Here is a 26,600-nt window from a genome sequence, read left to right as displayed (position 1 = left end):
ACACTGATCTTTTCCGACATATTTTAGCAGAAATTCGCATTTGGATGAAAAAAGCTTTCTTTTTGACAAAATAAGGTCGTTTTGCCTATTTAGTGGTCTTAGGGTGGTCTTAAAATGTATGAGATCTGTTAAACTCACGAAAAAATGGGAAAAAGCTTGCAACGTCCGGGAATCGAACCCGGGCCTCCCGCGTGGCAGGCGAGAATTCTACCACTGAACCAACGTTGCTTGATGAACGGCTCTAATTAGCCACTACAGATTAAATAAACCCTCATCCCCTGTCAGAAGGAATCAGTACTGCTTATTTGAGCACGCCCCTCAGGCAACGTTGGTTCAGTGGTAGAATTCTCGCCTGCCACGCGGGAGGCCCGGGTTCGATTCCCGGACGTTGCAATCTTTTACCGATTTTTGATGAGAATTCGGTATTTTAAGACCACCCTCTGGGACCTAAGTTTTCTAGCTATGACTCTGATACACTAATCCGCAGCGGCCATCAAAGCGTTCGTAAAAGAGCTTCTTTATTTTGGCAACTGATCCTTACAAGTCTTTCAACACCCACTGATCCATGTTTCTTGGGGTCAGCAGTTGGCTACTTCCCAACAAGCGCCTCCTCCACGCGGTTAATCGGCTAAACATGCGCCTAATTGGTGACACCCGCTACACCGCCAAAGTCAGCCCTTTTGAATCGCGCGCCAAAAATGACCGAAGCGCTAATTGACGCGCACGCCCCGGCGCGAATTGCATTTCCGCGATTTTTCTTTTAGATTTTCAGAAAAAAAATGTCCGGTAAATTAATAAAAATACCTAAAATTATTCAAAAACTGCGGGAAATTCAAAAATATTTTTTTGGCGCGAAATTCAAAAAAAAAAATAATTTAATTGATTTTAACAAAAAAATATCAAAAGTAAATTTCGTTTCATAAAAAAAAACGATTGTGTCATGCTCTTCACCCCGAGTCTGACCCACCTGTTATCAAAAAACATAAGCTGGGTGTACCATAAACGAAAAATATGAGAGATTTTGCCCGGCAATTTGATTTCTAAACAGCCTTTTTCTCAGCGCTCTGAAGATATATTTCTCAATTCATAAATACTGGACAAAGATTACATCACTAAAACTAAAACAGGGAGTGATAAGAAAGCCAAAAACAGGAGGTGATAAGATCTCGCTCCGAAAAGTCGGATGATCCTGAATCTTTTTGCACAAAAAGATGCTGAATTTGACCGAAAAGTGACGGTTTCTAGGGCTTTCAGAATAATGCAAATGCCGATCAAAGTATTCGTAACAAAAAACACGATGTTACAAGTCCAATTGTGCGCGTTTCTAGTTTATGCAAAGTCGAGAGTTTTTTCGTTCTTTTTTTGGATTTGTGAAACAACGCTTGTTCGCGTCAATAATGTTTCAGGTGCTTGATCCTGCCGAAATGAAAGTTATTTTCACAACACGAGGATGACGCGTGAAAACTTATCAAAAATTCACCCCTGTGAGTTGCGTTACTGTCCAAAGGATGCTTACGAGGGACTTTATTTATCGAAAATTTGAGCAGAAATTTGAAATTCATATGAGAAAATTTTTAAGGAGAGAAATGATTTTTTTCAGATGTTGAATTTCTTCATCTTCGCATAAGATCCTGTTCAGAGTTATCTTATAACGTAAAGAATGGTTCAAGAAAAGGTCTGACTCTGTGCCTGTTGATCCTTGGTGAGCGTAGCAGCGAACTCCTTGTTCTTTTCCTTGAGTTCCTGGAGCTTTGCTTTTTGTTCAGCACTGAGGGAGTCAATGAAGTCGCGAGGTAACTCATCGTATCCGTAAGCATATCCATCATTTTCGTCTTTCCAATGAAACGGATTGGTGATGCAGTCGTCTTGGTCGTTTTGTCCCATTTTAAAAATCAATTCTTTTTTTTCTCAGTCTGATGAAGAGATCTCTTGACGGCTGCTTTTAAGCGAACTAAAGTGGGAGTTAATTTCCGGTCTAAGCGCTTCTACCTTCAAAGCGAGATGAAAAAATAGACAGTAAGCGGACCACTCAAATTGTTGGGATAGAAATTTAGACCGGAAAGAAACTCCGCTTCTAGCTAGCAACCCTAACCCTAACCGTAATAGAGATTCGCTCAGCAAACTGAGAAAAAATATTCAATTTTAAAATGTGACAAAACGACCAAAACGATTGGTATGGCCACTGGCTTTCTTGGGATGAAAACGGGATGAACGAAAGCGCGACTTCATCGATTAAGAATGATGACATTCGAGGAACATCAACACGAATAAGCATCACAAAAAATCTTTTCTCTTTGAAATTTTTGCTCAAATTTACAAGAAATAAAGTCTGCCGTAATCATTTCTATTTTCAAAAAAAATGATCAGCCCGGAAAGAATGCAAAACCAAAAATCCTCTTTTCAAAATCGCCGATTTTTTCTTGGAAGATCTGTGTTTTCGATCAGATTCGTTGTCTCAGAAGTCCAGGACCGCAACAGTAACGCAACTCACCGGTAGACAAACAGAAGCTCCAGCCGCCAAAGGGAAATATTGACTCGGAAGTTGAAGACCTCAGCCGGACAACAGTTCAAAAAGATAGACTCGTCAGAAAGACAAAAAATGATCAAAACAGACTGCTTCAAAATAAGATACTTTTTATTGTTAATTTTGATTTGACGCGGGCGATTTCGAATTTTTCGCAAAGAAAATCTTTCGCGAGCGAAAATCACGTGGTCATGGAGCATCACACGTTTGTTAATGGTGGCATTTAGTCGCTGTTGAAACTCGCGAGAAAAATCTCCCAACTGCTCGTTAGAAACTGGCCTCCTTCCGCTAATGAGAGCGTCAGGCGATTCTCAGCTCTTTAAATTTAGAAAGTGATTCTCCCTCGCTTTTTTAAAAAGCCGGTAAGATTCTCATCGTTTTGTAATTTTTCGGCTTTGATGATGAAAAAAAGGGCTTCAAGAGATGATGTGAGCGTTTTTTTTAGATTGACCTTTTGGCTCATTAGAAAGCGGAATTGAAGCAGAATGAATGGAATATTTTGAAAAATACTTTCGTCGCTACTGGCACTCGATGCTCTCGGAAGATGCTCATCCCCTGAAAAACGCTCCAGGAATTTTTATCTTCCCGGATTTTTTCTTCCGAAATACCTTCTTTTTTTCTTTCCTTTTGACCTTTGATCTTTCAGTTGAGATTCTAGCGGGTTTTCCTGTTTTTAGATACAGTATTTTTGTTTGTAGATAACGTGAGAAAGTGGCTGATCAAAAGAGAGATTCGACCGGGCGTTTCATTTTACTAAATCAAGTAAACGACCGCGGCTTATTGGATTCTGACGCGTTTTTTGTATTAAACCCAAACTCTATATTTTCTCTTCTCACGTGTCTAATTTCCTCTTTTTTCAACTACAGTATCTAATAATTTTTTATAAAGAAAAGTTCGATTTTCCGCTGAGCGGCGCTGTTTTCGATTTTTCTTGCTTCTGATTGGCTAAAACGAAAGATCTCTATATTTTCCGCTAAGTGGCGCTGTTTCCGGATTTTCTGGCTTCTGATTGGCCAGAAAAGAGCTATCAGAGGAAGCTTTTTAAAACCACATGTTTGTTTTATTTGTCTCTTTACAGTTGTGTTTACAGTAGGAGGACACTTTTCTGAATCGGAAAAAAGGAAGGAATCAGCTGGGCGCACTTATCCTCCATTTACGTCAGGGGCACTTGGCGGGGCACGTGCCAATCCGGCTCATGTTGACCGATAATGTCTCAACTTCGATCAAACAAAGCTGATATCGGCTCCATTTGCGAATATTCATATCGCGAATGGAACGTGCGGCGCATCAAAGTAACCAGTTTCAATCAATTTGACAATTTTTTACTTAAAATTTTTTTTTCTGAAATAAAAATTTTCTACAGCGGCTTCTTTCGATAACGAATAATTTCATCCGACGGCGTAAAATCTTAAAATTTTTTTTTAATAAAAAAGGTCTAAAAATAATGATCAAAAGCGGAATTCAACGGAACTGGCGAAAAACACAAAAAAAGCGTGTCAACACATTTTCGAAAATAAACCAATTTCTGCTTTCAATTTTACAAGCAATCTAACAGAACCCCCGTTCAATTGAAACGCGCTTGAAGTGGCCATTTGTCTTGTCAATTCTAGCGAATCTCTTCTTTTGATCGACTTGCGAGCTCTCGCTGAACAGAAATAAGCCGCCGAGATAAGGGCTCATTTCGAAGATTAGTACTTTTGATTTCTAAAGCGCGAAAATCACTTGAATTGGCGCCGGAAAAGTAAGTGATTTTGTAACATTTTCAATACGAAATCTTCTCTTTGAAATTGTTCCGGCCAATCAGAACCGAGTTAATACAAACAGCGCCACTCAGCGGAAAAAAATCATTCACAGTTTAGCTATTATTAGTAATCATTTATCACTGAAAATGAAACTAGGGATATAAGCTTCTCAGCCAATCAGAATTGAGAAAATTCAAACAGCGCCTTCTAGCGAGTAAATTTTATTGAATTCATTATATATGATTCGCAATAAAAAAAATTTGATAAATCATTGGAAAATCAAGTGTATCAGCCAATCAGATTACCGAAAATAAAAACAGCCCCACTTAGCGACAGAAATATTTTTTTTTTCTTTCGAAAGCCAGATCATAAAGAAAAAAAATTACAAAAACGTGTTCTTCCCCGAATCAACTAAAAAAGAACGGAAGGGAGCCATCTCGCCCGGACAAAGTGAAACTGTTATTAGAGGATCCACTCTCAAGTGTGCCCTCAACTGGACGTAACTATAAATACTCGCGGCTTGTTTCTTCCCAGAACGCTTTTTATCAAAAGCTAAGGAATAGAAACTAGAGGATTTGATAAGAGTGACAGTTTTTGCGTCAGCGCTGGCTAGCATTTCATGGAAATTGGGCGGCCGGTTTCAAACAATCTTGAATTATCGGACGTGTGCGGTTCTCCATCTCTTCAATTGAGGTCGCCGCGATTTTGACGAACCGGAAACTGGACTGAATGACTTTCGGCGGAAATTAAAACTTGCTCATGCAGATTTTCGAGTTCTTTCCTTCAAGTTACGGCAATTAACAGTAAAGGCTTTTATTGTAAAGAAAGAGATGTTTTTCAATAATTTATGTTACTCTTTTCAGAAGAAGCTTTTGTCGTTCGATCTCCTTCCTACAGCTTGCGATCTCTTGTTCATAGTCTTTGACTTTGATTTTTAATCCACCAATTTGTTCATCGTTTTCTTTTATTTTTGCATTTAGTTGGACTTGAATCTGAGCGAGATCAACCACAATATCGTCTGTTTGTCTTTTCATTTCAAGCATCGTCACCATTTGAGTTTTCTTCCAATTTTCAAGGTACGATATTTTTTCTTCCATTCGCTTTCTACTACTCTGCGATTCTCTCAATTCTGTTTTCATTCTGTATAGATCGGTTCGATTTTCGAAAATTATATCATGTAATGGCCTTGTATGCTCCTCTATCATTGCTTTGACATCAGCAGGCGATAATGACTCTTGAATTAACTTTTATACTCATTCAATCGTTCGATATCTTACGTCCCGGTATTCGAGGAGTATTTTCGCGAGTATAATCAACGGGACTCTCAGACGCTTCAGTCAATGAAAGACTTCTGTAATCTCCTATATAGGACTCGCTATAACAATGCGAGTCGCTACTTGATCTACGCGATATTTCTCTTTTCAAATTAGAGCGAGAAAAAGGCAGCAAGCGGAATCTTTATAGAAAATTACTATTTGCCTATTTCGTATCGTTATTTGCATTTTGCAAAAGGAAAGATTTACTGCTTCTTATATTCAAAAATGGAACGTGTGTTCATTTACCGCATTGTTGCTCTTCCGAAATATCTGCCAGATGTTTGCCATGTTAGTTTTTGCAAACCCTTACTTGCGGATATCGATAAAATAAACGCAACGGGGGAAATCAACTGACAGTACTTAGAACAAGCTCTTTCTCTTCAAAACCGAAAAATACATTTTCAAAAATACACGTTTTCGGAAAAAGAAAAATACGCGAGGCTAAACACGGTCTTGTCAAAATGATCGAAGCTGCATAAAATCTGCAATTCAAAAACAAGAAACTTAGAAAACTGTTTTTACCTCATCTTCTCCGAAAAAGACTTGTCAAGCAGAAAAGAAAGAAAAAAAAGCACTTGATTAGGAACATAAAAGCACCGGAAGAAAAGGGTCGTTTCTTTTTGGAATAATTGAGAATCATTCTAGTTAATTGAATACTAGAATCTGCGCTAGAATTATTCAACCAAGAAATTGTCAAGAAAAACGCGAAAATTTCAACGAATCAGAAGCCTGGATTCGGCAAACCGGCCAATTAGCAGCCGATTAGCTGCCCACGCGAGATTTGTCGCTTTTGACCAATCAAAACAGGGAAATCTTGACTAAGCAATCTTGGGCCACACTTTCGAAGTATTCTTCACAATCTTGGACAAAAAAAATGCCGGTTTTTAGTCAGAGATGTCGGAGTAAATCACAATTTTGGAGAAGTAAGCTTTTTGATTGAAGCAGATTTGTATCTGGAAGGAAAACACACATTCTATTCTTTTCTGCGTTTTGCATAAAGCACTTTCCCTGGCAGGAGATGGATTGCGATAAGATGACAATTGCACTTTATATTCAAAGTAGCTGCGGCTTCGAGCTTTCTTGGGCGCTAGAAAAGCCGCCTTCTGAATATTCATCGGCGGAAAAATTCCAATTAACGACTTTAAAATCTTTTTAGAGAAAGCTATAAAAGGTGTAAAATGATAAGCTCATTAAAAACGACCTTCTCAAAAGGCGCGATAAAAGTACAGTAACACTCAAAAAGTGCCATTTCACGCCGTTGATATATTGGCTTGACTGGCACGGTTCATTAATTTTTAGACATAAGTAGAAATTTCTGACTCAGCCGGAGAGCTACTTTGGGTTTGTTTGGAAAAATCTCTTCCTTGATTTCAAATTCTAAACGATAAGAGTTAGGCTTACACTATAGAGTCAGTTATTTTGTTGATTTGTCGTGACTTCAGCTTATTTATTTTTTTGTGCAAGAGTTTAGGTACAGTAAAATTCATCGACAGGGAATATGATCGGGCGATAAAATTTGCTTGAGTGGTTGTTGACGACTTTCGCCGAGGATATTTTTTCTCCGTCCCATTCAAGTTTCTCCACAGCGAAACTAAGTTCAATATTTTTGATTGATTCTTTCGAATAACTTACGGTTCTTTTTTGCCGCTCACAAGATAAATCGTATTTCCAATTCGTGTTGCAGAAGAGTACCAATGCTAAAATTCAAGCTCATTTCGCCTTGTTCAATAAAGACCTTACATATTCATTGAGCCGGCCAACCACGGTCCATCTTGAGTTGCGAAGTAAATAAACATCTTTTATACTGTAATATTTATTATTTTCTTGGTATGAACCTCCCAGAAGAAGATATCCGTCGAAGACTCCAATGCAGGAGTGAACCAAAATTGCCCTTCAAATCATCAAATAATAAATATAAAATCGATTTACTTTGGAAAATCTTCCATTTCCGTCCAAGAAGCGCCATCGAATTTCTCCACTTTTTTGTAGCCGTCAGAAAGTTCGGAGCTGACTGCAACTGGTTGGTTTTTGTAGAGCGCCAAGCATGAATCTCTATGCGAGTATTTCGTCGCCGGTTTTATTGAAACAGCACTTCCATCAAATTCTTCGCATTTTTTGAAATTTTCATCATCCGGAAAGCAAATCAACGCTAAAATAAATAAACAACTGAAGCCTTTTCAATCGCAACAAAGTCTTTACCTGATTGTTGATCAGCCGCCGTAACTACAGAAGAGCCGAAGTAATAATTATTGTTTAATTTGACATCTAACTCCTTGATTCCACACCAACTTATCATTCTTATCTAAGTTAATAAGCTATGATTTAGTTTTAGTTGCGTTCTTACCCTCAGTCCATAGTCTATGTTACTTCCTTCACCAAAAATGTAGATTTTTCCACGAATCAAAGCAGAAATTGATGCGAAAAGGTAATGATCTCCATTTTTAGACGAAGGAATCTTGATTGTCCGAGGACTCTCGCTTCCGTCAGGTTTGAGAACGTAGCTGAGAAACTCTGTTTGAGACTTATAGCCAGAAAGAACCATCAACGAATTCTTCTCCCGTCCGAAGCACTTTTCGTTTTCGAACTTGAGTTTCTCCAAATCTCTTTCATTATTTGACATTCGCGTCTCTATTGCTTCTTTTTCATCTTCAGTTCGCTCGAGATCAATCGTCAAAGCCTTGTCATTTTAATAAAATAAGCATCAATTAAAAAACCATTAAAATACCTGAGTAGTCTGTAAGCATTGCTCTTTTTCTTCCTGAATTTCATTTCTACAATTTTCGATTTCGCTTTGAAGGTCAGAATTTCTAAGTATCGCAGTCTTTAAAAAAGCAAACAAGGATTTTTCGTTACTTGACTCTTTCAATGTCCAAATATTCTTGAATCTCGCTTTTTTCCATTTTTGTTTCATCCAAATCTTCCTTGATTTCAGCCAAGGCAGTCTGCACCTCCTCTGTATCTGTTTTTGATGTTTTTAGTTCTTCATTGGCAGCGATCAAATTTGCATTCTCAGTTTGAAGCCTGTTCATTTCCGCATCTAGATTTTATTACACCAGATGAAAGATTCTCTCCAAAATTACCTTTTTCTTGAAGTTTTCTCCACAAATTGTTATTTCTCGTTTTTAGTCTGAGTCAGAAATTCATCGTCAAAATTTTCACGAGTAAAATTACCGTTTTTCCTCGCTTGAAAGTCTCTCATTCTCAATTTCCATGCTTGATAGGTTTTCAGAGAGACTTTTTGACTTTTGATTGAGAATTTCAATTTCGTCTTTCAACTTCTGGTTTTCGCTTTCAAGGCCATTCGCATGCTCCTGTAGATCGTCGACCATGATACTTTTTTAAGTCAAGAAAAGCAATATTTAGCCATAACAAAACCATTTTTTCTGAACCTTTCCGATATTGCTCGAGATCAAGGACCGTTCTCTCCGTACAACGATTTCGAGACTCGTCGTTTTGCCAGCAGGGACATGTTTCCAGCTCACGCCGAAATTGATTCTGGCATTCATCGACGCAATCAACGAAGATGCATTCTCCTAGGCAGCGCTTGAATTCTTCCTCGGCCGCTTTTTTGCATTTCGCGGCCCTGTTTCTGGCAACTTTTGCCGGCCCTTTGCTGCTTTTGCAAAAAGCTGGGCATGAAAATTCGAGGCTGCATATCTTTTTTTAGGGTTTACGAATAAAAATGAGCGATCTAATATTGAAAAAAAGAAAAAAAGAAGAAACCCGCGCATTTGCCGCTGAAATCAGCTTCGTAAAGAGTAAAAGAAAATAGATCATTTCTCTTTTGTTAATACTCTGGCTCTCGCTGGTGACTCTATAAAAATAGTGAGTCACCTTCTGAGTAAATTTAATTGGAGTCTCAACTAGCGGGATTTCCCTGATAATGCACTATTTTTTTTAAAGTCCGCTTGAAAATTATCAAAAGGAGTTAAAGCGTTTATTATGATTTACAATTTCTCGGAGTACAGTAACAAATCGACGTCTTTCGCAAATCGATGTTTGAATTGGCGCAAATGCTGCGGGCGGGCTTAGGAGGAGATCAAATTCTCGCGCTTTTTGTTCTGATAGAACTTGAAGAGTTTGATTGATTTATTTTTGTTAAAACTTATGCACAGTAGAATTTATCGACAGGAAAAATAATCGGCCGATAAAATTCGCTCGAGTGATCGCTGATGACTTTTGCCGATGATATTTTTTCTCCATCCCATTCAAGTTTTTCAACAGCAAAACTAAGTTCAATAATTAATGAATGACTTATAGTTATTGGGTTTACATACGGTTTGCTGCTGCCGCTTACAAGATAAATCGTATTTCCAATCTTCGTTGCAGAGGAGTAAGTGTGCTAAAAATGAAGGCGAAAAGCATAGCTTTATACAAAAGAGGCCTACCCCTTTTTTTAGTTGGCCAACCACTGTCCATTCGGATTTGCGAAGTAAATAAACATCTTTTGGGTGGTAATATTCACCTTGGTCTTCATATTGACCCCCGAAGAGAAGATATCCATGGTGGACTCCGATACAGGAGTGGAGATAAATTGCCCTTCAAAAAGTCAAAAATATGAATAAATGGATTTACTTTGGAAAATCTCCTCTCTGTGCCCAAGAAACGCCATTGAAATTTTCCACCTTTTTGGGGCCGTCATATTCCCAGGAGCTGACAACAATGACTTCGTCGTTCAAGAAAGCCAAACAGGAAGCTTTGTGCGAGTATTTCGTGGCCGGTTTCATTGAAATAGAGGTTCCGTCGAATTCTTCGCATTTTTTCCATTCTTCGTCGTTTGGAAAGCAGAGCAAAGCTAGAAATCATACTTAGCATTTATAAATTCTTTACCATGAATAGATCCCACCAAAGCTTCAAATTAACCTGATTGTTGATTCGCTGCCGTTAATGCTGCAGAGTTCCAGTCATAATTAAAATTGAGTTTATTTTCTAGCTCTTGGATCTCACAGCCAGATATAACCGCAATCTAAATGAATAAGCAATTATTGATTTTCTTAGCGCAACTTACCCGGAACTTATATTCTGACCATCCACCAAAGATATAGACATTTCCGTAAATCAGAGCAGAAATCGATGCGTAAAGGTAGTGATGTGCATTACTAGAAGAAGGCATGTTTATTGCCCGAGGAATCTGATATCCGTTTGGTTTGAGAAAATAGCTGAGATACTCAGTTTTTGATTCATAGCCAGAAAGCACCATCAGTGAGCGATGTATTTTGAGTTCTGCATTTTCCGTCAAGACAACTGATAATTGTTTTTGAAGTTTTTCTTTTTCTTCTTTGTCTTTTTCAAGACGATTTTCCAATCGCTAGTGAAATATTATAATTATTAGTTGCACTGATTTTATCAACCTGAATTTTCTTTTCAAACTCTTCAATGACACCCTGTTGATGCTCGTTTTTCATTTGCATAGTCTCATTTTTTTCTTCAATTTGAAAAAAAACTTGAAAAGTTAAAACTTCGAATGAGAAATAAATCCTTACCATCATTAGTTGTGGCTTTAGTTGGCGAAGCCCTTTGAGTCGTTTCTGATGAAATCGTTGTTGATTGCACTTTGACTGGAACGACCGTAGAACTGACCAAGGCAGCCGAATGAGTACTCGTTTTTGAAAGGACTATCGGGGTCACAATTCCTCCGATTGTAAAGATAGCAACCAAAATCTTCAAAATAATCGAAACGCCTTTTAGTTTCTCAATCCAAGTTTTTTCCGGCAATTTTTCTTCTGGACTGCTGGCATTAACTGTATTTGGCATGTTGTTGACGTTGATTGAAAAATATACAGGGGTCGATGGAGAAGCTTGATTTGGTCCAGAAGATACTGTAGATTCTTCATTTTTCTCAGTTTTATCATCGCTTTAAAAAAAAACTCACAAAAAAATCAATAAGACTTTCAGAATCTCACTTGTTAATTTGCGAATACTCGTCTAGATTAAGCTCTTCCGGGCGGTCCCGTTTTCTTATACTTAGAATTCTCTTCATTAAAAAAGCTGTTTTATACAAGCGAGAGGCTTAGTCTGCGACCGACCGGCGGATTCTCCTGATAACGCGCTTTTGTGTGTAAGGCTCTCAGGCTCCCTGACTCATTTGATACTTTTTACTATAAATTTTTAATTTTGTCATGGACATGTAAAGTGATTTTCGGGCTTTATTTACTCAAATGCTTTTATAAAAATTTATGTACAGTAAAACTCATCAACTGGAAATACTATCGGCCGAATAAATTCTTTTGAGTGATTTTTGATGACTTTTGCCGAGGATATTTTCTCTCCGTCCCATTCTAGTTTTTCCACAGCGTAACTTAGTTTAATTATAATTGTTTTGTTTTTAAAATAACATACATATGAGACCGTTGATTTCTGCCGCTCACAAGATAAATCGTATTTCCGATTCGCGTTGCAGTAGAGTAAGAATGCTAAAATTTTATGGATCTATCAAACAAAGAAAGCCTTACAAATTCATTGAGTTTGCCAACCACGGTCCATTTTGAGTCACGGAGTAGATAAACATCCTTTGAATTGCCATATTTACCATTGTTTTTGTATTTCGCTCCGAAGAGAAGATATCCGTCGAAGACTCCAATGCAGGAGTGAAAGTAGATTGCACTTCAAATAATCAAAAAATAAATCATAAAATCGATTTACCTCGGAAAATCTTCGAGTTCTATCCAAGAAACTCCATCGAATTTCTCCACTTTTTTGTAGCCGTCGCTTAGACTGGAGCTGACTGTAACTGGTTTGTTATTGTAAAGCGCCAAGCATGAACCCTTGTGCGAGTATTTTGTCGCCGGCTTTATTGAAACATCGGTTCCGTCGAACTCTTCGCAACTTCTCCATTCGTCATCACGGGGAAAGCAAATCATGGCTAAAAATATAATTTCTAAATAATTCAAGGTAACACCAAGCTCATTACGAAAGGAAATTTACCTGATTGTTGATCCGCTGCCGTCACTGCAGCAGAGTTATATGTAAAATGGGAATTTAGTTTGCTTTCTAGCTCTTTGATTTCACAGCCACTTATCATCGCAATCTGAATTTCAATGTAAATAAACGATTGATTATTTTCTTTTTTTTTACCGCGACTTACTCTGAGCTCATATCCTTTATAATATCCTCCAAAAATGTAGACTTTTCCACGAATCAAAGCATAAATCGAACTGTTAAGGTAGTGGTATTTATGACCGGAAAAAGGCATTTTGATTTCCACAGAATTCTGGCTGCCGTCTGGTTTGAGAACGTAGCTGAGAAGCTCAGTCTTGTTTTCAAAACCAGAAAGAATCATCAGTGAATTCTTCTCCCGTCCGAAGCAATTTTCGCTTTCTGCTTTGAGTTCGTCGATCTCTGTTAGTCTATATGATAATTGTTTATTGAGGTTTTCTTTTTCTTTATGCTCTTCTTTAAGGCTTTCTTTCATCAATGAATTATTTTTTCGAAGCTCGTCGTTTTCTTGTTGAAGCCGGAGAATGTCTACGTTTTCAGAAGCAGTTCCTGGCCAACAAATTGTATTCAGTTTTTCTGATTTTTAGCAACGTTACCTGAAGCTGCAGCTGTGGAATTGTCTTGCGAATCCGAATGAGGACTCATTTTCGAAATAATTAAAGGCGTAACGATTCCATGGATTGTCAAAAGAGCCACTACGATCTTCAAAACCAGCGACAGACCTTTTAGTTTATTCATGCGCGACTTTTTATCCTTCTTCTCCTTCTTTTCTGCTTGGCTGCTCATTTGCTGATTGACGTTGACGACGACATTCAACGGAAAAGATGAAGGATCTTCTGAACTCTCTTGCTTTTTAAAACTTTTTTCTTTCATTTCAAGAATTTTTACGAGTATATTTTCTTCTGACCGGAGATTACGGTGACTCGGCGATGAGATTCTCAATTTGCGATTACAGTGAATATCATATTTACAGAATGAGCAGTTTCTTTGTATTTGCATTTGGAATTTCGCGGAACGGGCTTATTCGACTGCTCTCCGATGAGCTTACCGCAGAGAAATAATCTAATCTTTTGCTACTTGTAGAATTTTTGAAAAATGTCTTCCTTGATTTCACTTTGAGAAGAAGCTTGAAACTTTTCACTAGTAAGTAAGAGGCTTATCCTGCGACCAACCGATGGATTCCCCTGAGTTCGCGCTTTTCTGAGTCTCACTCTCAGGCTGCCTGAGTCTGGCATCATTTTAAAGTCCGCTCGAAGCGTTTATTATGATTTACAATTTCTCGGAGTACAGTAACAAATCGACGTCTTTACTGCTTAACATGTTTGAACTGGCGGAGGAGCTGCGGGCGGGCTTAGGAGGAGATCAGATTCTCGCGCTTTTTGTTTTGATAGAACTTGAAGAGCATGGCGATGCCGGCGGATAACGCGCCACACGATGATAACATAATCGTCCACATGGCAGTTGATCCCGCAATCGTACCATCTTCCACTTCCACAACCACTTTTCTAAAAACAAAGCTCAAAATCAAGCTCTCGAAAAAATCCGCGAAATCATCAAATTAAGGCTCTCCCAGGCCATTATTTCGACCCAAAAACGGATCATCTTTCGCAGGAGAAGTCCTTAAGAAAACATACTTGATATCTTCGACGATAACTTCCACCGTTTCCTTCACTTTTTCCTCGATGATTTCGAGCTCTTCCGTCTCTAGAATTTCCTCGATTGGCATTTCTGTCGTCGCAATTTCATCCTCTTCTGGCATTTCTGTCACAAAATCGGCCTCAGGAACAGCTGTTGTTTGTACCTCCCTTGGCCATTCTAGCGGTCCAAAGACCAGTTTTGTTTCGACAAGATCTACGTAGATCATCGACAAAAGAAAAACGCTAGAAAAAATACCTTCGAAAGTCTCTTTCTTTTCTTCCCAGTTCTCTTCAATCTCCATGGCAGCTGTCGTTTCCAATGGAATGTAGGGCGCCTGCGTCGTGAGGTCATCCCCCTCAGGTGTGCGGCGAATTCTTGACTTGCCCTTGCCACACTTGACTTCGCATTCGTCGCCTAAACAATACAGTCAAAGGCTCTTTCGTTGAGTTTACCTTTGTCGCAGAGGATTACGCTGCATCTGACGTCAACTGTCCATTCTGGAACAGCGAGAGAAAAACGCGCGGCGGGAGAATCCCCATTCGTGTAAACGTAAGAAGTCTCCTCTTCCGAATTACATCCGAAATCTGACAGTAAAGACACGCCTTTGGCAGTTTCGCATGATTTCACCAGCACGCGGATTGAACGGTCTTTTTCAAGGATTCAAGAAAAAAAAGGACCTAGATTAAAGTTTTCTAGAGAATTCGTTCTATTATCATTTTCTGTCCTAGACTGTCGATAAACTTGAGATTTTGAGCCGTTAATTGTCGACTTTCGAATCAAAATTTCACAATCGACAATCTAGGGCTTATTTTTGCGGAGGCGTCAGGAACCGACAAAAATTTTCGACAAATTTTGCGTGAAAATTTTCAACCAATCAGAAGCCTGGATTCGGAAAACCGGCCAATTAGTAGCCGAGTTGCCGCCAACACAAAATTTGTCGAAATTTTTGTCGGTTCCTTAAGCCACTTCCTAATTTTTCATCGTTTTATGGGCAATCTTTCGACTAAAAAAATTGGTCGAAATTTTCGAAATTTTAATTTTTGTGCTTCATAAATCCTTTCCTATCTCATCAGGCGCCAATGCTGCGAGATGGAGTATTTCGCCGCGGGAGAGCTCCAAGGCCTAAGCACACGTTTAAAAACCTGCGATAAGAGAATAAAATAAGCACTCACGTTACGCGACTGCTCCTGGAAGCTGTTGCTATCGTATCGCACGAGGCCGACGGGGACGATCTTTTGCTGGAAAATCACGTCTTGTTCTTTCACCGGCTCGACGTATTCTACAGCCGTGACGTCGATTGGATACTGGCATTGGAAATCCGCGGTGAAGACTGTTTTCGACGATCGAGAATTTGAAAGAAAAACGATAAATGAAAACCATAAAATAGGAAAAACGCTTTCTCGTGAGAAATTTTTTCTCTATTATATAAAAATTAATATGCGTAAATCTTCCTGATTATTTTATAAGTATCAAATTTTTATCAACCCCAAAAAGGGGTCCATAAAGGCAATTTTTCGTTTATTTTTGATTTTTACAAGGTGACACCCTTATTTTTTTCTGACCAAAAGAACGAAGAACTTCTCTATAAAAATATATATTTCAAAGATATTAAAAAAAAACCATAATATTTTAAGAGAAGTTGATGGATAAAGATTTTTTTTGCCCCAAGAAATTAATGTGATAAATAATAACGAGAAAGAATTTTTCCCGCCCTCTTTTGTGGGCAATTTCCATTCAAAATTTGACGATCGTTTCCTGTACCGTCGTTTGCATAGTTCAAGACAGTGTTGCTGACAGTCCTGTCTGTTTCGCTGATGGTGACTTTGCTTCCGCACGCGTCGAGGGGGGCGATGGTGAACGTGGTGAAGTCGCTGCTGGTGAAATTGGCGCAATGCTCTAATACGGAAAGGCGGGATACCTCAAAACCGAGTTTGGAATTTTTATTCAAATTGGCTTTGAAACTTTCGAAGAGAAATTCTTCAGATTTTTTGGGAAAAGGTTTTGGGCACTGATTGGTCATGACGTTTAATGTTAGGGTTTTGATTGGGTGAAAGGTTTAATTCAGGCTTCTTATTGGTCGATTCATTAAATTTGCGCGTCTGTAGGGTTATTGGTTTGAAAATTGCTTCTGATTGGTCGAAAAATTGCGTATGGATGTCTGATTGGTCCATTTGCAAAATCAAACGTTTTGATTGGCTAAGAATTAAATTTCATCTTTTAGCTTTTTGAAAGCGAAAATGTTCGATTGATCTTGGAAAAAAGTAAAAAAAAAACTCGTTCCTTGAATTTCTCGTGTAATCCAATCGTCTCTAAGTGCAAGTGGGAAACTGAGACGGTGATTGAGTCCAAGCCGCAATCAACGGAAAGCAAATCGTTGCAGACCGACTCGTAGTCGCGCGTGTGCACTGGCCGAGTGATAAGAAGCTCGGCGGGGGACCACTAAAATGCGTTATCAATTTCTTTTTCTTTCTTAACTTTTGTATTTACCGATTGAGCGTTTGATAATTGTTTGACTGGGGCGCCGCAAGCAGTCGCGCTTTCGACCGGATTTTCGGAGTTTGAAATTCGGAACTTTTGAATTTTGCCTTGAAATCCAGAAGCAAAGCCGAAATTTACATTGACGGAAGAAAACTGCGAAGTTGGGAAAGAAAAGGGCTGGACCTCGCTGTCTTTCCCGTCGAGGTAGACTGTGCAGGTGCTGGTGGTACAATCGGTGCAGATTTGGTGCCAGCGGAAATCGCGAAGGTCGATTTGAGAGAAGGAGAAATCGACGCTGGAGAGTTTGTTGGATAGAAGAACGCTGTTGTCTTTTTTTTGAGGATTACGTAATGCTTTTAACCCGTTTCGATGTGTCGACCAATTTTTTGGTACGACAATTTTAATGCAGCGTTTTCGAATCAAAAATAAACTCATTTGTTTTGGACCAAAATAATGAGTGAAAAAAATTTAACCCTTTTTAGTTCAATTGCCAATTTGTTGATAAATGGCTTCGACAATAAGAAACTCAAGCGAGTCGAAATCGGGTTAACTAAAGATAAGCCGCAGGCGGCTTTATCGAAGCGAAATTGATGAAGGTCAAAATGATGAACACCAAAATAATGGTCAATTTGCGCAAGGTGGTTAATTGAACAAATTTAATTACTTGGCAATTTTCTTTCTAAGAGGAAAAGAAAAGCTAAGCCCGAAATTTCTTTCTTTCCAAAAATTCGCTAATCCGTTGTCACGGGAATCGTAATCCTTTCCTCTCACGGAAACGGAAAGGTTGAGTTCGCCACTCTCCGTGTCGCTCAGTCTCAGCACTTCTCCTCCATCCGGAAACGTCGACTTCACCCACAAACAAGTAGCGAGATTCTGGCTTGGCTGGGGAAAGGAAAATGAGGTTTCGGCTCCATCAAAGGCTCCGGCTCGATCCGGCGGAAGATATAATTGGAAATCTATAAATATATTTATTTAACAGAAACGCGGAAATTGTTTTCTTGGGCCACTACAAATGTTAGCTGTTCTCGATGGCTAATCCTGGAACTACGGTGAAGTACGGAATCTTGACTCAGAAACCTAGGTAGAAAACCTGAGCCATGCCCTTGAAGAGCTGAAATGAAAAGCCGCGTAGCGGCTTTTTTAAAAACAAAGCCGCGAAGCGGCTTCGCAAATAAACCAAATTTATTTTCTTTCAACTCCTAGCGAAGACGCTTCGCGGCTTCGTTTTTAAAAAAGCCGCTGCGCGGCTTTTCATTTTAGCTCTTCCAGGAGCTGAGGTTTTCTATTCATGTTGCCGAGCCCAGTACGGAATATTCTTAATTTTACGGATAAAGGTTATTTTCTTCGGAGAAGACTAGCTGACTCAAGGATTAAAGATTTCTAGCTACTGTACTTGGAGATATTGGGGGATTGGATTTTACGTTACGGGCATTTTGGTAAACAGTTTCGCGGTTTTGGGGGTTTAACTTTTCGAGGGAGGGATTATTTTTAATTACTAAATTGAAGAGATGGGGCGAAGAAGGCAAGAATTTATTCTCTTTTATAAAATAAATGTCGTCAATACATGAGATCAAAACTAGGCTGCGAAACTTGCGTAAAAACCTGAGTCTGGGTCGTGGAAAAGATTTTGTCATCTTATAAGAGCGAAAATTAGCACTAAAATCAATTAATTAACCTGAATTTTGCGCAGCTGCGAGTCCAGCAAGCATAAAAGTCTTCATTTTTCTTCTTAAAATTATCTCTTTTTATCGTTTTTTTTCTTTTAATTTTTCTTTGTGTGTTATTTTTTGTAATAAACTTTCTGAGCCTTCTTTTTTTCTTGTATTTTTGTCTCGATGTTGAATTTAAAAATTTTTCGTTTACTCCCGCCTCGTCATTTCGATAACAAAGCAACAATCATCGGTTTTGGAGAAGTAATGCTGCGGTACTTAGCGCACTAGTAGCACTAGCGAAAGTAAAAAGCGCGTGGGTTACAGCTCTGGAACTCCAATGCCACAGGGTAACGTACACGGAGCAGCACCACCAACGAGCACCGCGCGCGCGCCACCATCCATTTTTTACGTTTCTTTGTTTCTTTCTCGGGAATTAGCGATTGTCCCAAAACCCAGACCACGTAATGCAATCTCGTTCTTTCGCAACTGTTGTTTGCATTCCAAGCGGTTGCTAATTAATAACCACGTAATAATTACCGATGTTTTTATCGATAAATATGCTTTTCAAGAAAAAAGTCGCGATAAAAAAATGAAGAGTTATGAAGCAAAAAATGTCTGTTTGAAATTCTGATAGCATGCTATTAAAATTCCTTTTACCGCAGCTGCGTTATTCAGTAATTACTGTGTCAAAAGAAGAAAAAGACAGAAAGGCGCCGCGAATCCGAGGTCACTGTATATTTATGTTTTTAGTTAAAGTTTTAGTTCTCCTCCCTGTTCGCTTTTTCGGCCTGTTTTTACTTCATCAATCCTTTTTTTTTTCTAAAACTTTTTCTCTGCAAATTTTACAGGGAAATGCGTAAGTGTCTGCTCCTGGAGGATTTATTCATGAGTGGCGAGCAGACTCTTTTCGTAAAACTCTATAATTGCACCTCGAAAGTGCAGCTCTTGAATAAGCTCTTCTTATCAGATAAGTCTAAGCGGGATATGTGTGCGCAAATGATGCATATCTTAGATTTTAAATTCTGTACAGTTGTTTTTATTCTGATAATAAATAAGTTAGATAGCGAGAGATGTACAAATAAGGCTCTTTCTTCGATATTTCATCTCAAGCGAATTCGACCAGCAGCTTGTTGAGCTTGGCAGATCGACTGGAAGGAGCGGGTTTATTGAACTTCGGCGATTCCTGTGGGGTATCAGCGGTGACGCTACAACTTTACAGTCAGCAGTACTGTCACGTGATTTTTTTGACTATTGAAAGACGCGATATGTGGCGAATGAAAATTCCAAGATTTCCAAGATTGTCTTTGAAACCCCCAGAATCGGGCCCAAGATTGTCGATTTTCGGGTATTTGACGGATTTTCGACCAATCAGAGCGCGGCGCGCCACTTTTGAATGACAATCTTGAGCGCAAAATTCGATTTCTAGTCGAAAATCTTGGATAGGGCCCCTTTTTTTAGTCAAAAAGTCGCAACATATCATTTATGATTTCTTATCATTTTCAAAATGATAACAAAAAATGGGGATCAGCTAAAGATGGTTCAAATTCAAGACCTCGGGCTGGTCTTATATTCATTCCATTCTGTAGCCCTGAACAACAACAAGTGGATATAAGGATTTGCGAATCTGGAATATTCGCAATTAAATATTCACCAAATTTCCGTGAGTGGAGGAGTAGTTTAGTTTGACATTTAAAAAAAATATTCCAGACGCGAGCGACGATTTCACCTTATATCGGGAGCGCCATGCGAGTCTTGCGAGTCCGAACTGGCTTTCATTAATTTCGAAACCATCATTATACCCTTTGCTTTCTTTTTAAACTTTTGCCTAGAAAAGGGCGGGTTAGTAGGGAGACTGCTTTCTCCGAGAGTCGAAATCAAGGAGGAAAATCAGCTCAAATCTAATAATTCATACGGAGAAGAGCTTAATGAAGCTGGACGAGGAGTTTTTTCGGACATCTTGCTCAACTGCGTAAACTGGGCTTTTGAGGGATGAAATTTTTTGTTCAAAAAATGGGAGATCCTGTCGGTTTTTCGTCGATTTTTGCGATTTTATGGCGAGAAAAAAAGAGGAATTTAAAAATATAAATTGTGATTTTTATCCGATTTTTGGTCAAAAATGGCTTTGATTGGTCTTTTTCTTAGATTTTAGACCAACAAACTTACCAATTTTGACCAAAAATGTTGAAAAATCGCTATTTCTGGCCAAAATGGAGCAATATTTGGTCAAGAATAACGAAAAATTGATGATTTCTGCTTCGAAATCCGCGAAAAACCAGTCAATTTTGACCAAATGCTGTTGAATACTCGTAGAAAAGCTACATGTCTCCTTTTATTTCTAACCCTATTGATGTAAATTTCATCCCTTGCTGAACATGTAGGCATATTAACTTCGTAGGTTTTGTTGAACATCGAATAGTCTAAATGGCAATCAACTACCATCTCCATCAAATAAAGTCCTGTTTGGAGAAAAAAGATCCGGTTAAATAATTGCCGATCCTGTTGAATACTCATTAGTCGCGCCGCCGAGACTTAAAATCGGGTTGAACCTAAAAAACAAAGGCTCAGAAGATAAATGGCCGTGAATAATGCAGATGCAGAGCGCCGGATCAATTTCCAAGCGATGAAATTAAATTTCAAGCAAAGTCGCTGCTTTACCGGTGTCCCCAGAGGATTTCGTTGTTCAAGTAGCTCGTGCGCGCTTGAGAGCTTTGTCCCGTAGATTCGACCACGCCTTCAAGTAGCACGATGATTTCAAACTGCTCGGCCATCATGTCGGTGCAGCTTTTCGTGGGTAAAAAAATTCAAGTGCAAATTGATCTTTTACAAGCCAATTTTGTTCAGCTAGTCAGTTTCTTATCAAAAATTCTTGTGGACGAATCAAAATGCTCAAAAAAGGTCGTCGACCAATCAGAACACCGGATTTTTCAACTATAAAAAATCCTCAAAAGTTATGGAAAATTCGGTGTTTTGATTGGTCGGCGACCTTTTTTGAGCAATTTGATTCGTCGACAAGAATTTTTGTTGTGAGTCATAAGTGTTGAGCTTTCTCCGAATTTCCGGAAAAATATCGCTCATTTGGGCACTCTTCCTTGATTTCAAAACCCATTCCTCATCTCCCAAAACGGGCTCTTCTCGTTAATTTCATGTTTGATAATCATCGGCGTCACTAGAAACAGCTTATCAGCCCCTGTAGCTGTTCCTACATCCATATCCCGCTGGTCCAACGGCAAAAACTCCCCCTTAAAAGGATTGAAAACGTTTTTTTTTCTTAAAAAATTGAGTACCTCGATGGTTTGTTTGGACTTGATAAACTTGACCTTGCAGATGCATTTGACAAAAGGGAATTTCGGAGGTTTCCGATTCGAAACATGAAGTTGTATTTTCCATCACGAATGGCGATGACCGCATTGTCGGAGAAAATAAGGGTGTCGTTTTTGTTCTTTTCGAGCCTTTCTTTTCAACTCAAATCGATTGCATTTGGCTATAACGATATTTTTCGATTTATTTTTTTGTATTCAGTAAAAAATATCAATAAAATTATAAATTCATGCTAAAAATATGATAAAAATGGTTTCCGCGGAATTTTTTCTTAAGATCTTTCCAAAGATGCGTATCAATTTTTCGCCATAAAAGGTGCCTTTTTCGCCGCTTGCCCGGGCGCGTCTGTAGCTCCGGCTGCAGCGCGTTCCACCCCCCTCGGCCCGCGCTGATCACGCAGGTTCGAATCCCGAAGCGTCCAAATCCATTATCGTGGTTAGACGAAATTCCAGATTCAGATTACGAACGAACTCAAACGCACTCAGATTCAATCAGCAGCACGATCAGGCAAACATGCAGATTGCTCCGAATTGGGAACGCTCCTGAACTCACAGAACTTGACGAACTATATCAGAGTAATGGATGTCTTCGAAAAAAGGTCTCCGGACCTTTCCTGGTTGGGCCCGCCAGGTTTTTGTCAAAAAAAATGATTTCAAAATAGAAAACAAGTAAAGTAATAAATTTTGATGAATCACGCTTCCAATCTTGTAAAAATAATTCGATAAAAATCAGTTTTTAAAATATAAATATTCATGAGTTTTAGGTCACTTATGGGTTGCATTTGATTCTAGAGCTTTTGAAAAACTTTCCTGAGGCTTGGAAATTTTGATAAAGATACATCCGACCATGAAAGCATCCACCATCGTTCCGGCCAAACACTAAAGAATCATCGATCTTATTCAAATGAGTCCAAAATCACCTGTATAATGAGCAGCAGAATCGCTTCAGGACAATTTGCTTTTCAAATTGATCGGAAAAGCATCCCCCTTACCCGGAGCCAACAAAAACAGCCACGTGTTTTCGCGGTGTAAAGTGTCTTTTCCTCTGTTCCGGACACGCGATTTTAAAAATTCACAAAGGGAATAATGCCCAAGGACGAGGAGTCCAACGATCAAAACCACTTCTGCCAGAAATTGGTTGTCCTCGCTTTCAAACTTGTTCGTTTTTAAAATTGATGGCCGAAACCAGACTCGGCGGAATATAGAATAACAGCAGTTAGAACTTCTAAATACTGTCACTCCAGAAACATACTAGAACAAGTCTTTTACTCGAAGAAAACAAGCTTGAATCAACTAAAGACGAGTGTCTCTTTTGTAAACTTGATTTTACAACGATTGTATATTCGAAAAGTTGAAAATATGTGCCTCTTTTAGAGCGATTTTCTGTTGAAATACAGTCAGAATCGTATTCTGGCAATTCATTGGTTGGCATCTTGGAAACTGGCAATTCTGTGCCGGCAAAAAATCTTCAAAATTGCCGTTTTTTGACTCAAAAACCTACGAAATTGGGACTAAACCAAAGATTGGAAGTGAATTTTTGAACTACCAATAAGATTGCTGCATTTGGCCTAGCGGCCAATCAAAACCATGATCCAGAAAATCACTGCCATATTTTTGGTTCTTTCCCTTTTTCGCCATTTTTCATAGAAAAATCACTCAAATTTTCAATCCTAACTGTAATTGATTTGACATTAGAATAATTTCTTGATCAACCTTCCTGTAATAGTCCTCTTCCCATAGCCAACCGTCGTTTCCGTCTCAACAAAAAACAAAAACGCGGTTTGAAAAGAGTTGACATTCTCAAAACAGACCGGTCGCTCATAAGTGTCGTTGACGAGCCAGTAATACTGTCGATCGTAGCTCTGGTCCAGGTTTCTAAATTTCAAGAGTTTGTTTTTGATTTCTGCTGATTGAACTATTCAGCACTCACCTTAAATAAAACACGTCGTTTTCGTCCAAGTGGCGGCTGCTGTCTGATGTTGCGTTGATCGAAAAATTAATGAGTTCTTCTTTTAATAGGTTCTAAAACTTGATAATCCTTAACTTTGATGCTTGAAATCTTTTTATGATAGCAGCAATCAGTAATTCTTATAATTATAAATCTAGGAAATGTCCCTAAAAAAATTGTAAAAAGAAACTTTTCAAAAGAGATTTATGGTCTTTTGAGAACCTGTTTCTTGAGAAAAATGCCGGATTTGATTGACCATGGTCTTGTTTTCCCAATACGACTTTGTCAATACATCCAGTTTCTCTCTTGCTTGATAGTAGTCAATGTCTCCACGAGCTTTGGCATCGACATAATATACAGATGAAAATATTATCCAGCTTTTTTTGTTTCAAAAACGGCCTTTTCTGGCTCAAAATTTCCACAGAAAGGACTCTATTATTCAACTCTTTTTCTGATTTTTGATTGGCTCACATGAAAAATGCCCAATTCTTATTGGCTAAAGATTTTTTATCGTCCAAAATATCGAAATCAGGCTGTAACTACCTGTACTTTTGAAACTCGCCTGAAGACATAAAAAGAAACATAAGAAAGCATAAAAATGCTGAAAGGAAGATCAATCATCGTCGTAAAGAAATCCGAAATGAATCGTTCAAATTTCTCTTTCGAATCCTAAAATGTTCCTTTTCCCCAAATTCTCCTCCATTTTAACATACTTGCCGGATATTACACTCGCCGGTTTTCTTCATAAATCTCGGAACCTGTGGCTTCTTTCCGGCGCCTTTTGCATTCGGGCTTTTTCCAAACTGATCCGGCTCGTCAAACAGCTTCAAGCCCATTTTTCGTTTCTCTGCTAAGGGAGATTTCTTCATCTCTTCGCCCCAAGTTAACAACGGTTATTACTAACTCAATTTGGATTGTGTTCAATAAGCCCCCCTATCTCTGCGCATGTTTTAATCATCCCTTCCCTTCCCTTCTTTTTCTAATCTGCAGTAGTCTCTCAATCAAAAAAGCAGCAACAAAACTGATTAAAAATCAAGTCTCTCTTCGGAAGCCGCGAAGATCAAGGAGGATTTAGTAGTTGAAAAAAGTCAGAAACAAGCACCTAATTTCGACCGTTGTTCAGTCTAGCGGGCCACCTAGCCACTTGCTGTCCGCTTGCATATTCAATCACCCGCCAATTAAAAAGTCAGTGCACAAGTTACCGCGCTTTATATAGATCTCTTTCAATTGCTCTTTCCAATGCATAAATGATGAGCATTTTTTATTGTCAGTAATTGCCGCCAGCTCGGTTCACTGATTTCTACTGTAATAAAAGATTTACTCTCCGCACTTGGGCTCGTAATGAATTTAACAACAACGGTACTTTTTGCTTGAGATGGCCATTGATCAAGGTTGCCGACGAGTAAAGATATTTTTCAGAAATCATATTTCGTAGTTTTTACAGAATATCAATATTATATCTTACAGTACCACATTCATCATTTTCGTTGAACCTTACAAAATGCCTCTGACCATCGCTTTTGCTATAAAGCTCGTACCGTGTGCACCCCCTTGTGTGCTGGATTTCTTCAGCTACAGCTTTGAACCGAACGCCTCCGTCTAAAATTACCCTTTGAATCTATATTTAGGGCTTTATTTACTTTCATTGCTTAGCCAAAGATAAATTGGTTCACCAATTTTAGTTTCTTTGTACTGCAGCCTCCATCCAGCCGATTCGACATCCCACTGATCGGAGTACCCAAACTTCTCGGAGTTTTATTTTCAAAATCCTGAGCTTCATCAGAAAAAAAACCCTTTCCTTGAAATTTACTTTTTTCGCACCGATTGAGAGCAATTTGAGCACTTTTTGGATTTCTTCTTCATTCATCCTGCCTCTCACAGACGAGTCGTCTTTTCCAAAATAATGCCCATATCCTCCAAGTGGCCCATTGTCCACTACATTCTGAAGCTTCTTCGCAATAGCACTAATATTCTTATAATGCGATTCTTGTTGAGTTGTAAGATTTGTAGCAATTTCTTGTATTTGTTTTTTTATCGCCTCAACTTCAACTCCAAAGGTTTCATTTTTGACCATTTCTTCGTTGATTTGATTGGTGATTTTTGAGAGTTCAGACGCAAATATTTCATTTTCACTTATAAGAGCCTCTACTTTACTTTCAAGGCTCTTTATTTTCTCTTCGTTGATATCATTTTCAATTCTTCTATTCTCATCTGTGTTTTGCAATTCTAGTTTTTTAATCTTGAGGTTCATCTCTTTCATAAGGTTTTCCAAGATGATGATTTTTTGACTTTGACAAGTTCATAAAGAAAAATAGAACCATATTTAGGTGGTTTTGTTAAACTTAAACTTGATTCTTTCAGTTCAAAAAATGTCTCCGAAGTCCAGTTAAAATTATTTTGAAGCCAATTTTTAGAGCAGGGGCATTTTTCTAGTTCATTGTTCAGATCTTTTCTGCAGAGCTCAACACAATCGGCATCCAAACAAGACTCTGTGCAAGTGCTAAAAGTAGCCTGAGCGGCTTCTTTGCATCTTGTGGCAGCTCTTTGGATCGAAGTAGATTTCTCGTTGGTGCAAAAGGAATCACAGGAGAAATCGACGCTGCAGACCTTTTTGAGCATTAAAAAATTGAAGGCGGTGTTTCTTGATTTTTATTATTTCTGCTCTTTCCTTGGTTGCATAAGATAAAGACGGGCGACCCGGACTATGTCGTCGAATGTCGTCGAATGTCGTCAATGAAAAAAATCGAGAAAAAAAATAAAAATATCTCATTCTAGAAACTGGACGAGATTCCCCGTAATTAATTATTTCTACTTTAAAATAGTGTAATTATGCTTCAAAATCGATATTTTTACATTCTTTTGATAAGTTAATGATAAGGAATGGAAGGTGCCCGCTCCGCGGGTTTGGTGGTAGGAAACTCATTGATGGGGCAGGTTACACTTCTATTTACCCGCCTTCATTGTTCCGCCAAATTTAGCATATTTTCATTCCCTAGAACAGATTTGTTTTCAAAATTTAGATTTTTTTTCCATTTTTGAAGAAAAATCT

At 38.6% G+C, this 26,600-nt stretch overlaps 3 protein-coding genes, 2 long non-coding RNA genes and 2 other non-coding genes across 7 annotated transcripts; 1 reads left to right on the top strand and 6 right to left on the bottom strand.

The window, feature by feature from the left end:
• Positions 1–157: 157 nt before the first annotated feature.
• On the bottom strand, positions 158–228 carry TRNAG-GCC (transfer RNA glycine (anticodon GCC)). The gene has a single exon. It is a non-coding gene; the product is annotated as a tRNA-Gly (tRNA).
• A 94-nt stretch (positions 229–322) lies between these two features.
• TRNAG-GCC (transfer RNA glycine (anticodon GCC)) lies at positions 323–393 on the top strand. Its single transcript has one exon. It is a non-coding gene; the product is annotated as a tRNA-Gly (tRNA).
• Positions 394–1,517: 1,124 nt separating this feature from the next.
• Positions 1,518–1,957, bottom strand: LOC145711353 (uncharacterized). Its single transcript, XR_014135159.1, has 2 exons — positions 1,690–1,957; positions 1,518–1,631 (listed from the first exon to the last, which is right to left on the bottom strand). It is a non-coding gene; the product is annotated as an uncharacterized LOC145711353 (long non-coding RNA).
• Positions 1,958–7,146: 5,189 nt separating this feature from the next.
• On the bottom strand, positions 7,147–8,893 carry LOC145711131 (uncharacterized). The gene is made up of 8 exons (XM_081788861.1): positions 8,754–8,893; positions 8,663–8,709; positions 8,308–8,619; positions 7,927–8,259; positions 7,782–7,884; positions 7,512–7,731; positions 7,323–7,473; positions 7,147–7,279 (listed from the first exon to the last, which is right to left on the bottom strand). The coding sequence occupies exons 3-8, from the start codon at positions 8,491–8,493 to the stop codon at positions 7,211–7,213; spliced, it is 1,062 nt and encodes a 353-aa protein (XP_081644987.1). The 5' UTR covers positions 8,494–8,619; positions 8,663–8,709; positions 8,754–8,893; the 3' UTR covers positions 7,147–7,210.
• Positions 8,894–13,777: 4,884 nt separating this feature from the next.
• LOC145712291 (uncharacterized) lies at positions 13,778–17,093 on the bottom strand. The gene is made up of 9 exons (XM_081789977.1): positions 16,644–17,093; positions 16,431–16,595; positions 15,918–16,074; positions 15,329–15,486; positions 15,220–15,278; positions 14,609–14,805; positions 14,412–14,570; positions 14,153–14,369; positions 13,778–14,023 (listed from the first exon to the last, which is right to left on the bottom strand). The coding sequence occupies exons 1-9, from the start codon at positions 17,067–17,069 to the stop codon at positions 13,870–13,872; spliced, it is 1,692 nt and encodes a 563-aa protein (XP_081646103.1). The 5' UTR covers positions 17,070–17,093; the 3' UTR covers positions 13,778–13,869.
• Positions 17,094–17,398: 305 nt separating this feature from the next.
• On the bottom strand, positions 17,399–18,594 carry LOC145711216 (uncharacterized). Its single transcript, XR_014135133.1, has 2 exons — positions 18,310–18,594; positions 17,399–17,590 (listed from the first exon to the last, which is right to left on the bottom strand). It is a non-coding gene; the product is annotated as an uncharacterized LOC145711216 (long non-coding RNA).
• A 1,584-nt stretch (positions 18,595–20,178) lies between these two features.
• Positions 20,179–24,387, bottom strand: LOC145712290 (G protein-activated inward rectifier potassium channel 4-like). The gene is given in 10 exon segments (XM_081789976.1): positions 20,179–20,184; positions 20,627–20,748; positions 20,810–20,832; positions 20,942–21,067; positions 21,389–21,525; positions 21,571–21,602; positions 21,605–21,739; positions 22,410–22,482; positions 22,524–22,561; positions 24,279–24,387. Coding segments are annotated over 10 exon segments (801 nt in total).
• Positions 24,388–26,600: the final 2,213 nt, after the last annotated feature.

The sequence above is a fragment of the Oikopleura dioica genome, chromosome 1 (genome assembly GCF_907165135.1).
Source record: "Oikopleura dioica chromosome 1, OKI2018_I68_1.0, whole genome shotgun sequence".
Classification (NCBI taxonomy): Eukaryota; Metazoa; Chordata; class Appendicularia; order Copelata; family Oikopleuridae; genus Oikopleura; species Oikopleura dioica.
This window is presented reverse-complemented; position numbering and strand designations above follow the sequence as displayed.

Bases quoted from the DNA above. Each gene is read 5' to 3' on its own strand.
- LOC145711131 (XM_081788861.1), bottom strand. From the start codon at position 8,493: ATGAAACAAAAATGGAAAAAAGCGAGATTCAAGAATATTTGGACATTG. The intron at 7,885-7,926 runs GTAAGAACGCAA...TTATTAACTTAG, and splicing joins ACATAGACTATGGACTGAGG to ATAAGAATGATAAGTTGGTG. The intron at 7,474-7,511 runs GTAAATCGATTT...GATGATTTGAAG, and splicing joins GAAATGGAAGATTTTCCAAA to GGCAATTTTGGTTCACTCCT.
- LOC145712291 (XM_081789977.1), bottom strand. From the start codon at position 17,069: ATGAGTTTATTTTTGATTCGAAAACGCTGCATTAAAATTGTCGTACCA. The intron at 14,571-14,608 runs GTAAACTCAACG...TGTATTGTTTAG, and splicing joins CGTAATCCTCTGCGACAAAG to GCGACGAATGCGAAGTCAAG. The intron at 14,370-14,411 runs GTATTTTTTCTA...TGATCTACGTAG, and splicing joins AAAGAAAGAGACTTTCGAAG to ATCTTGTCGAAACAAAACTG.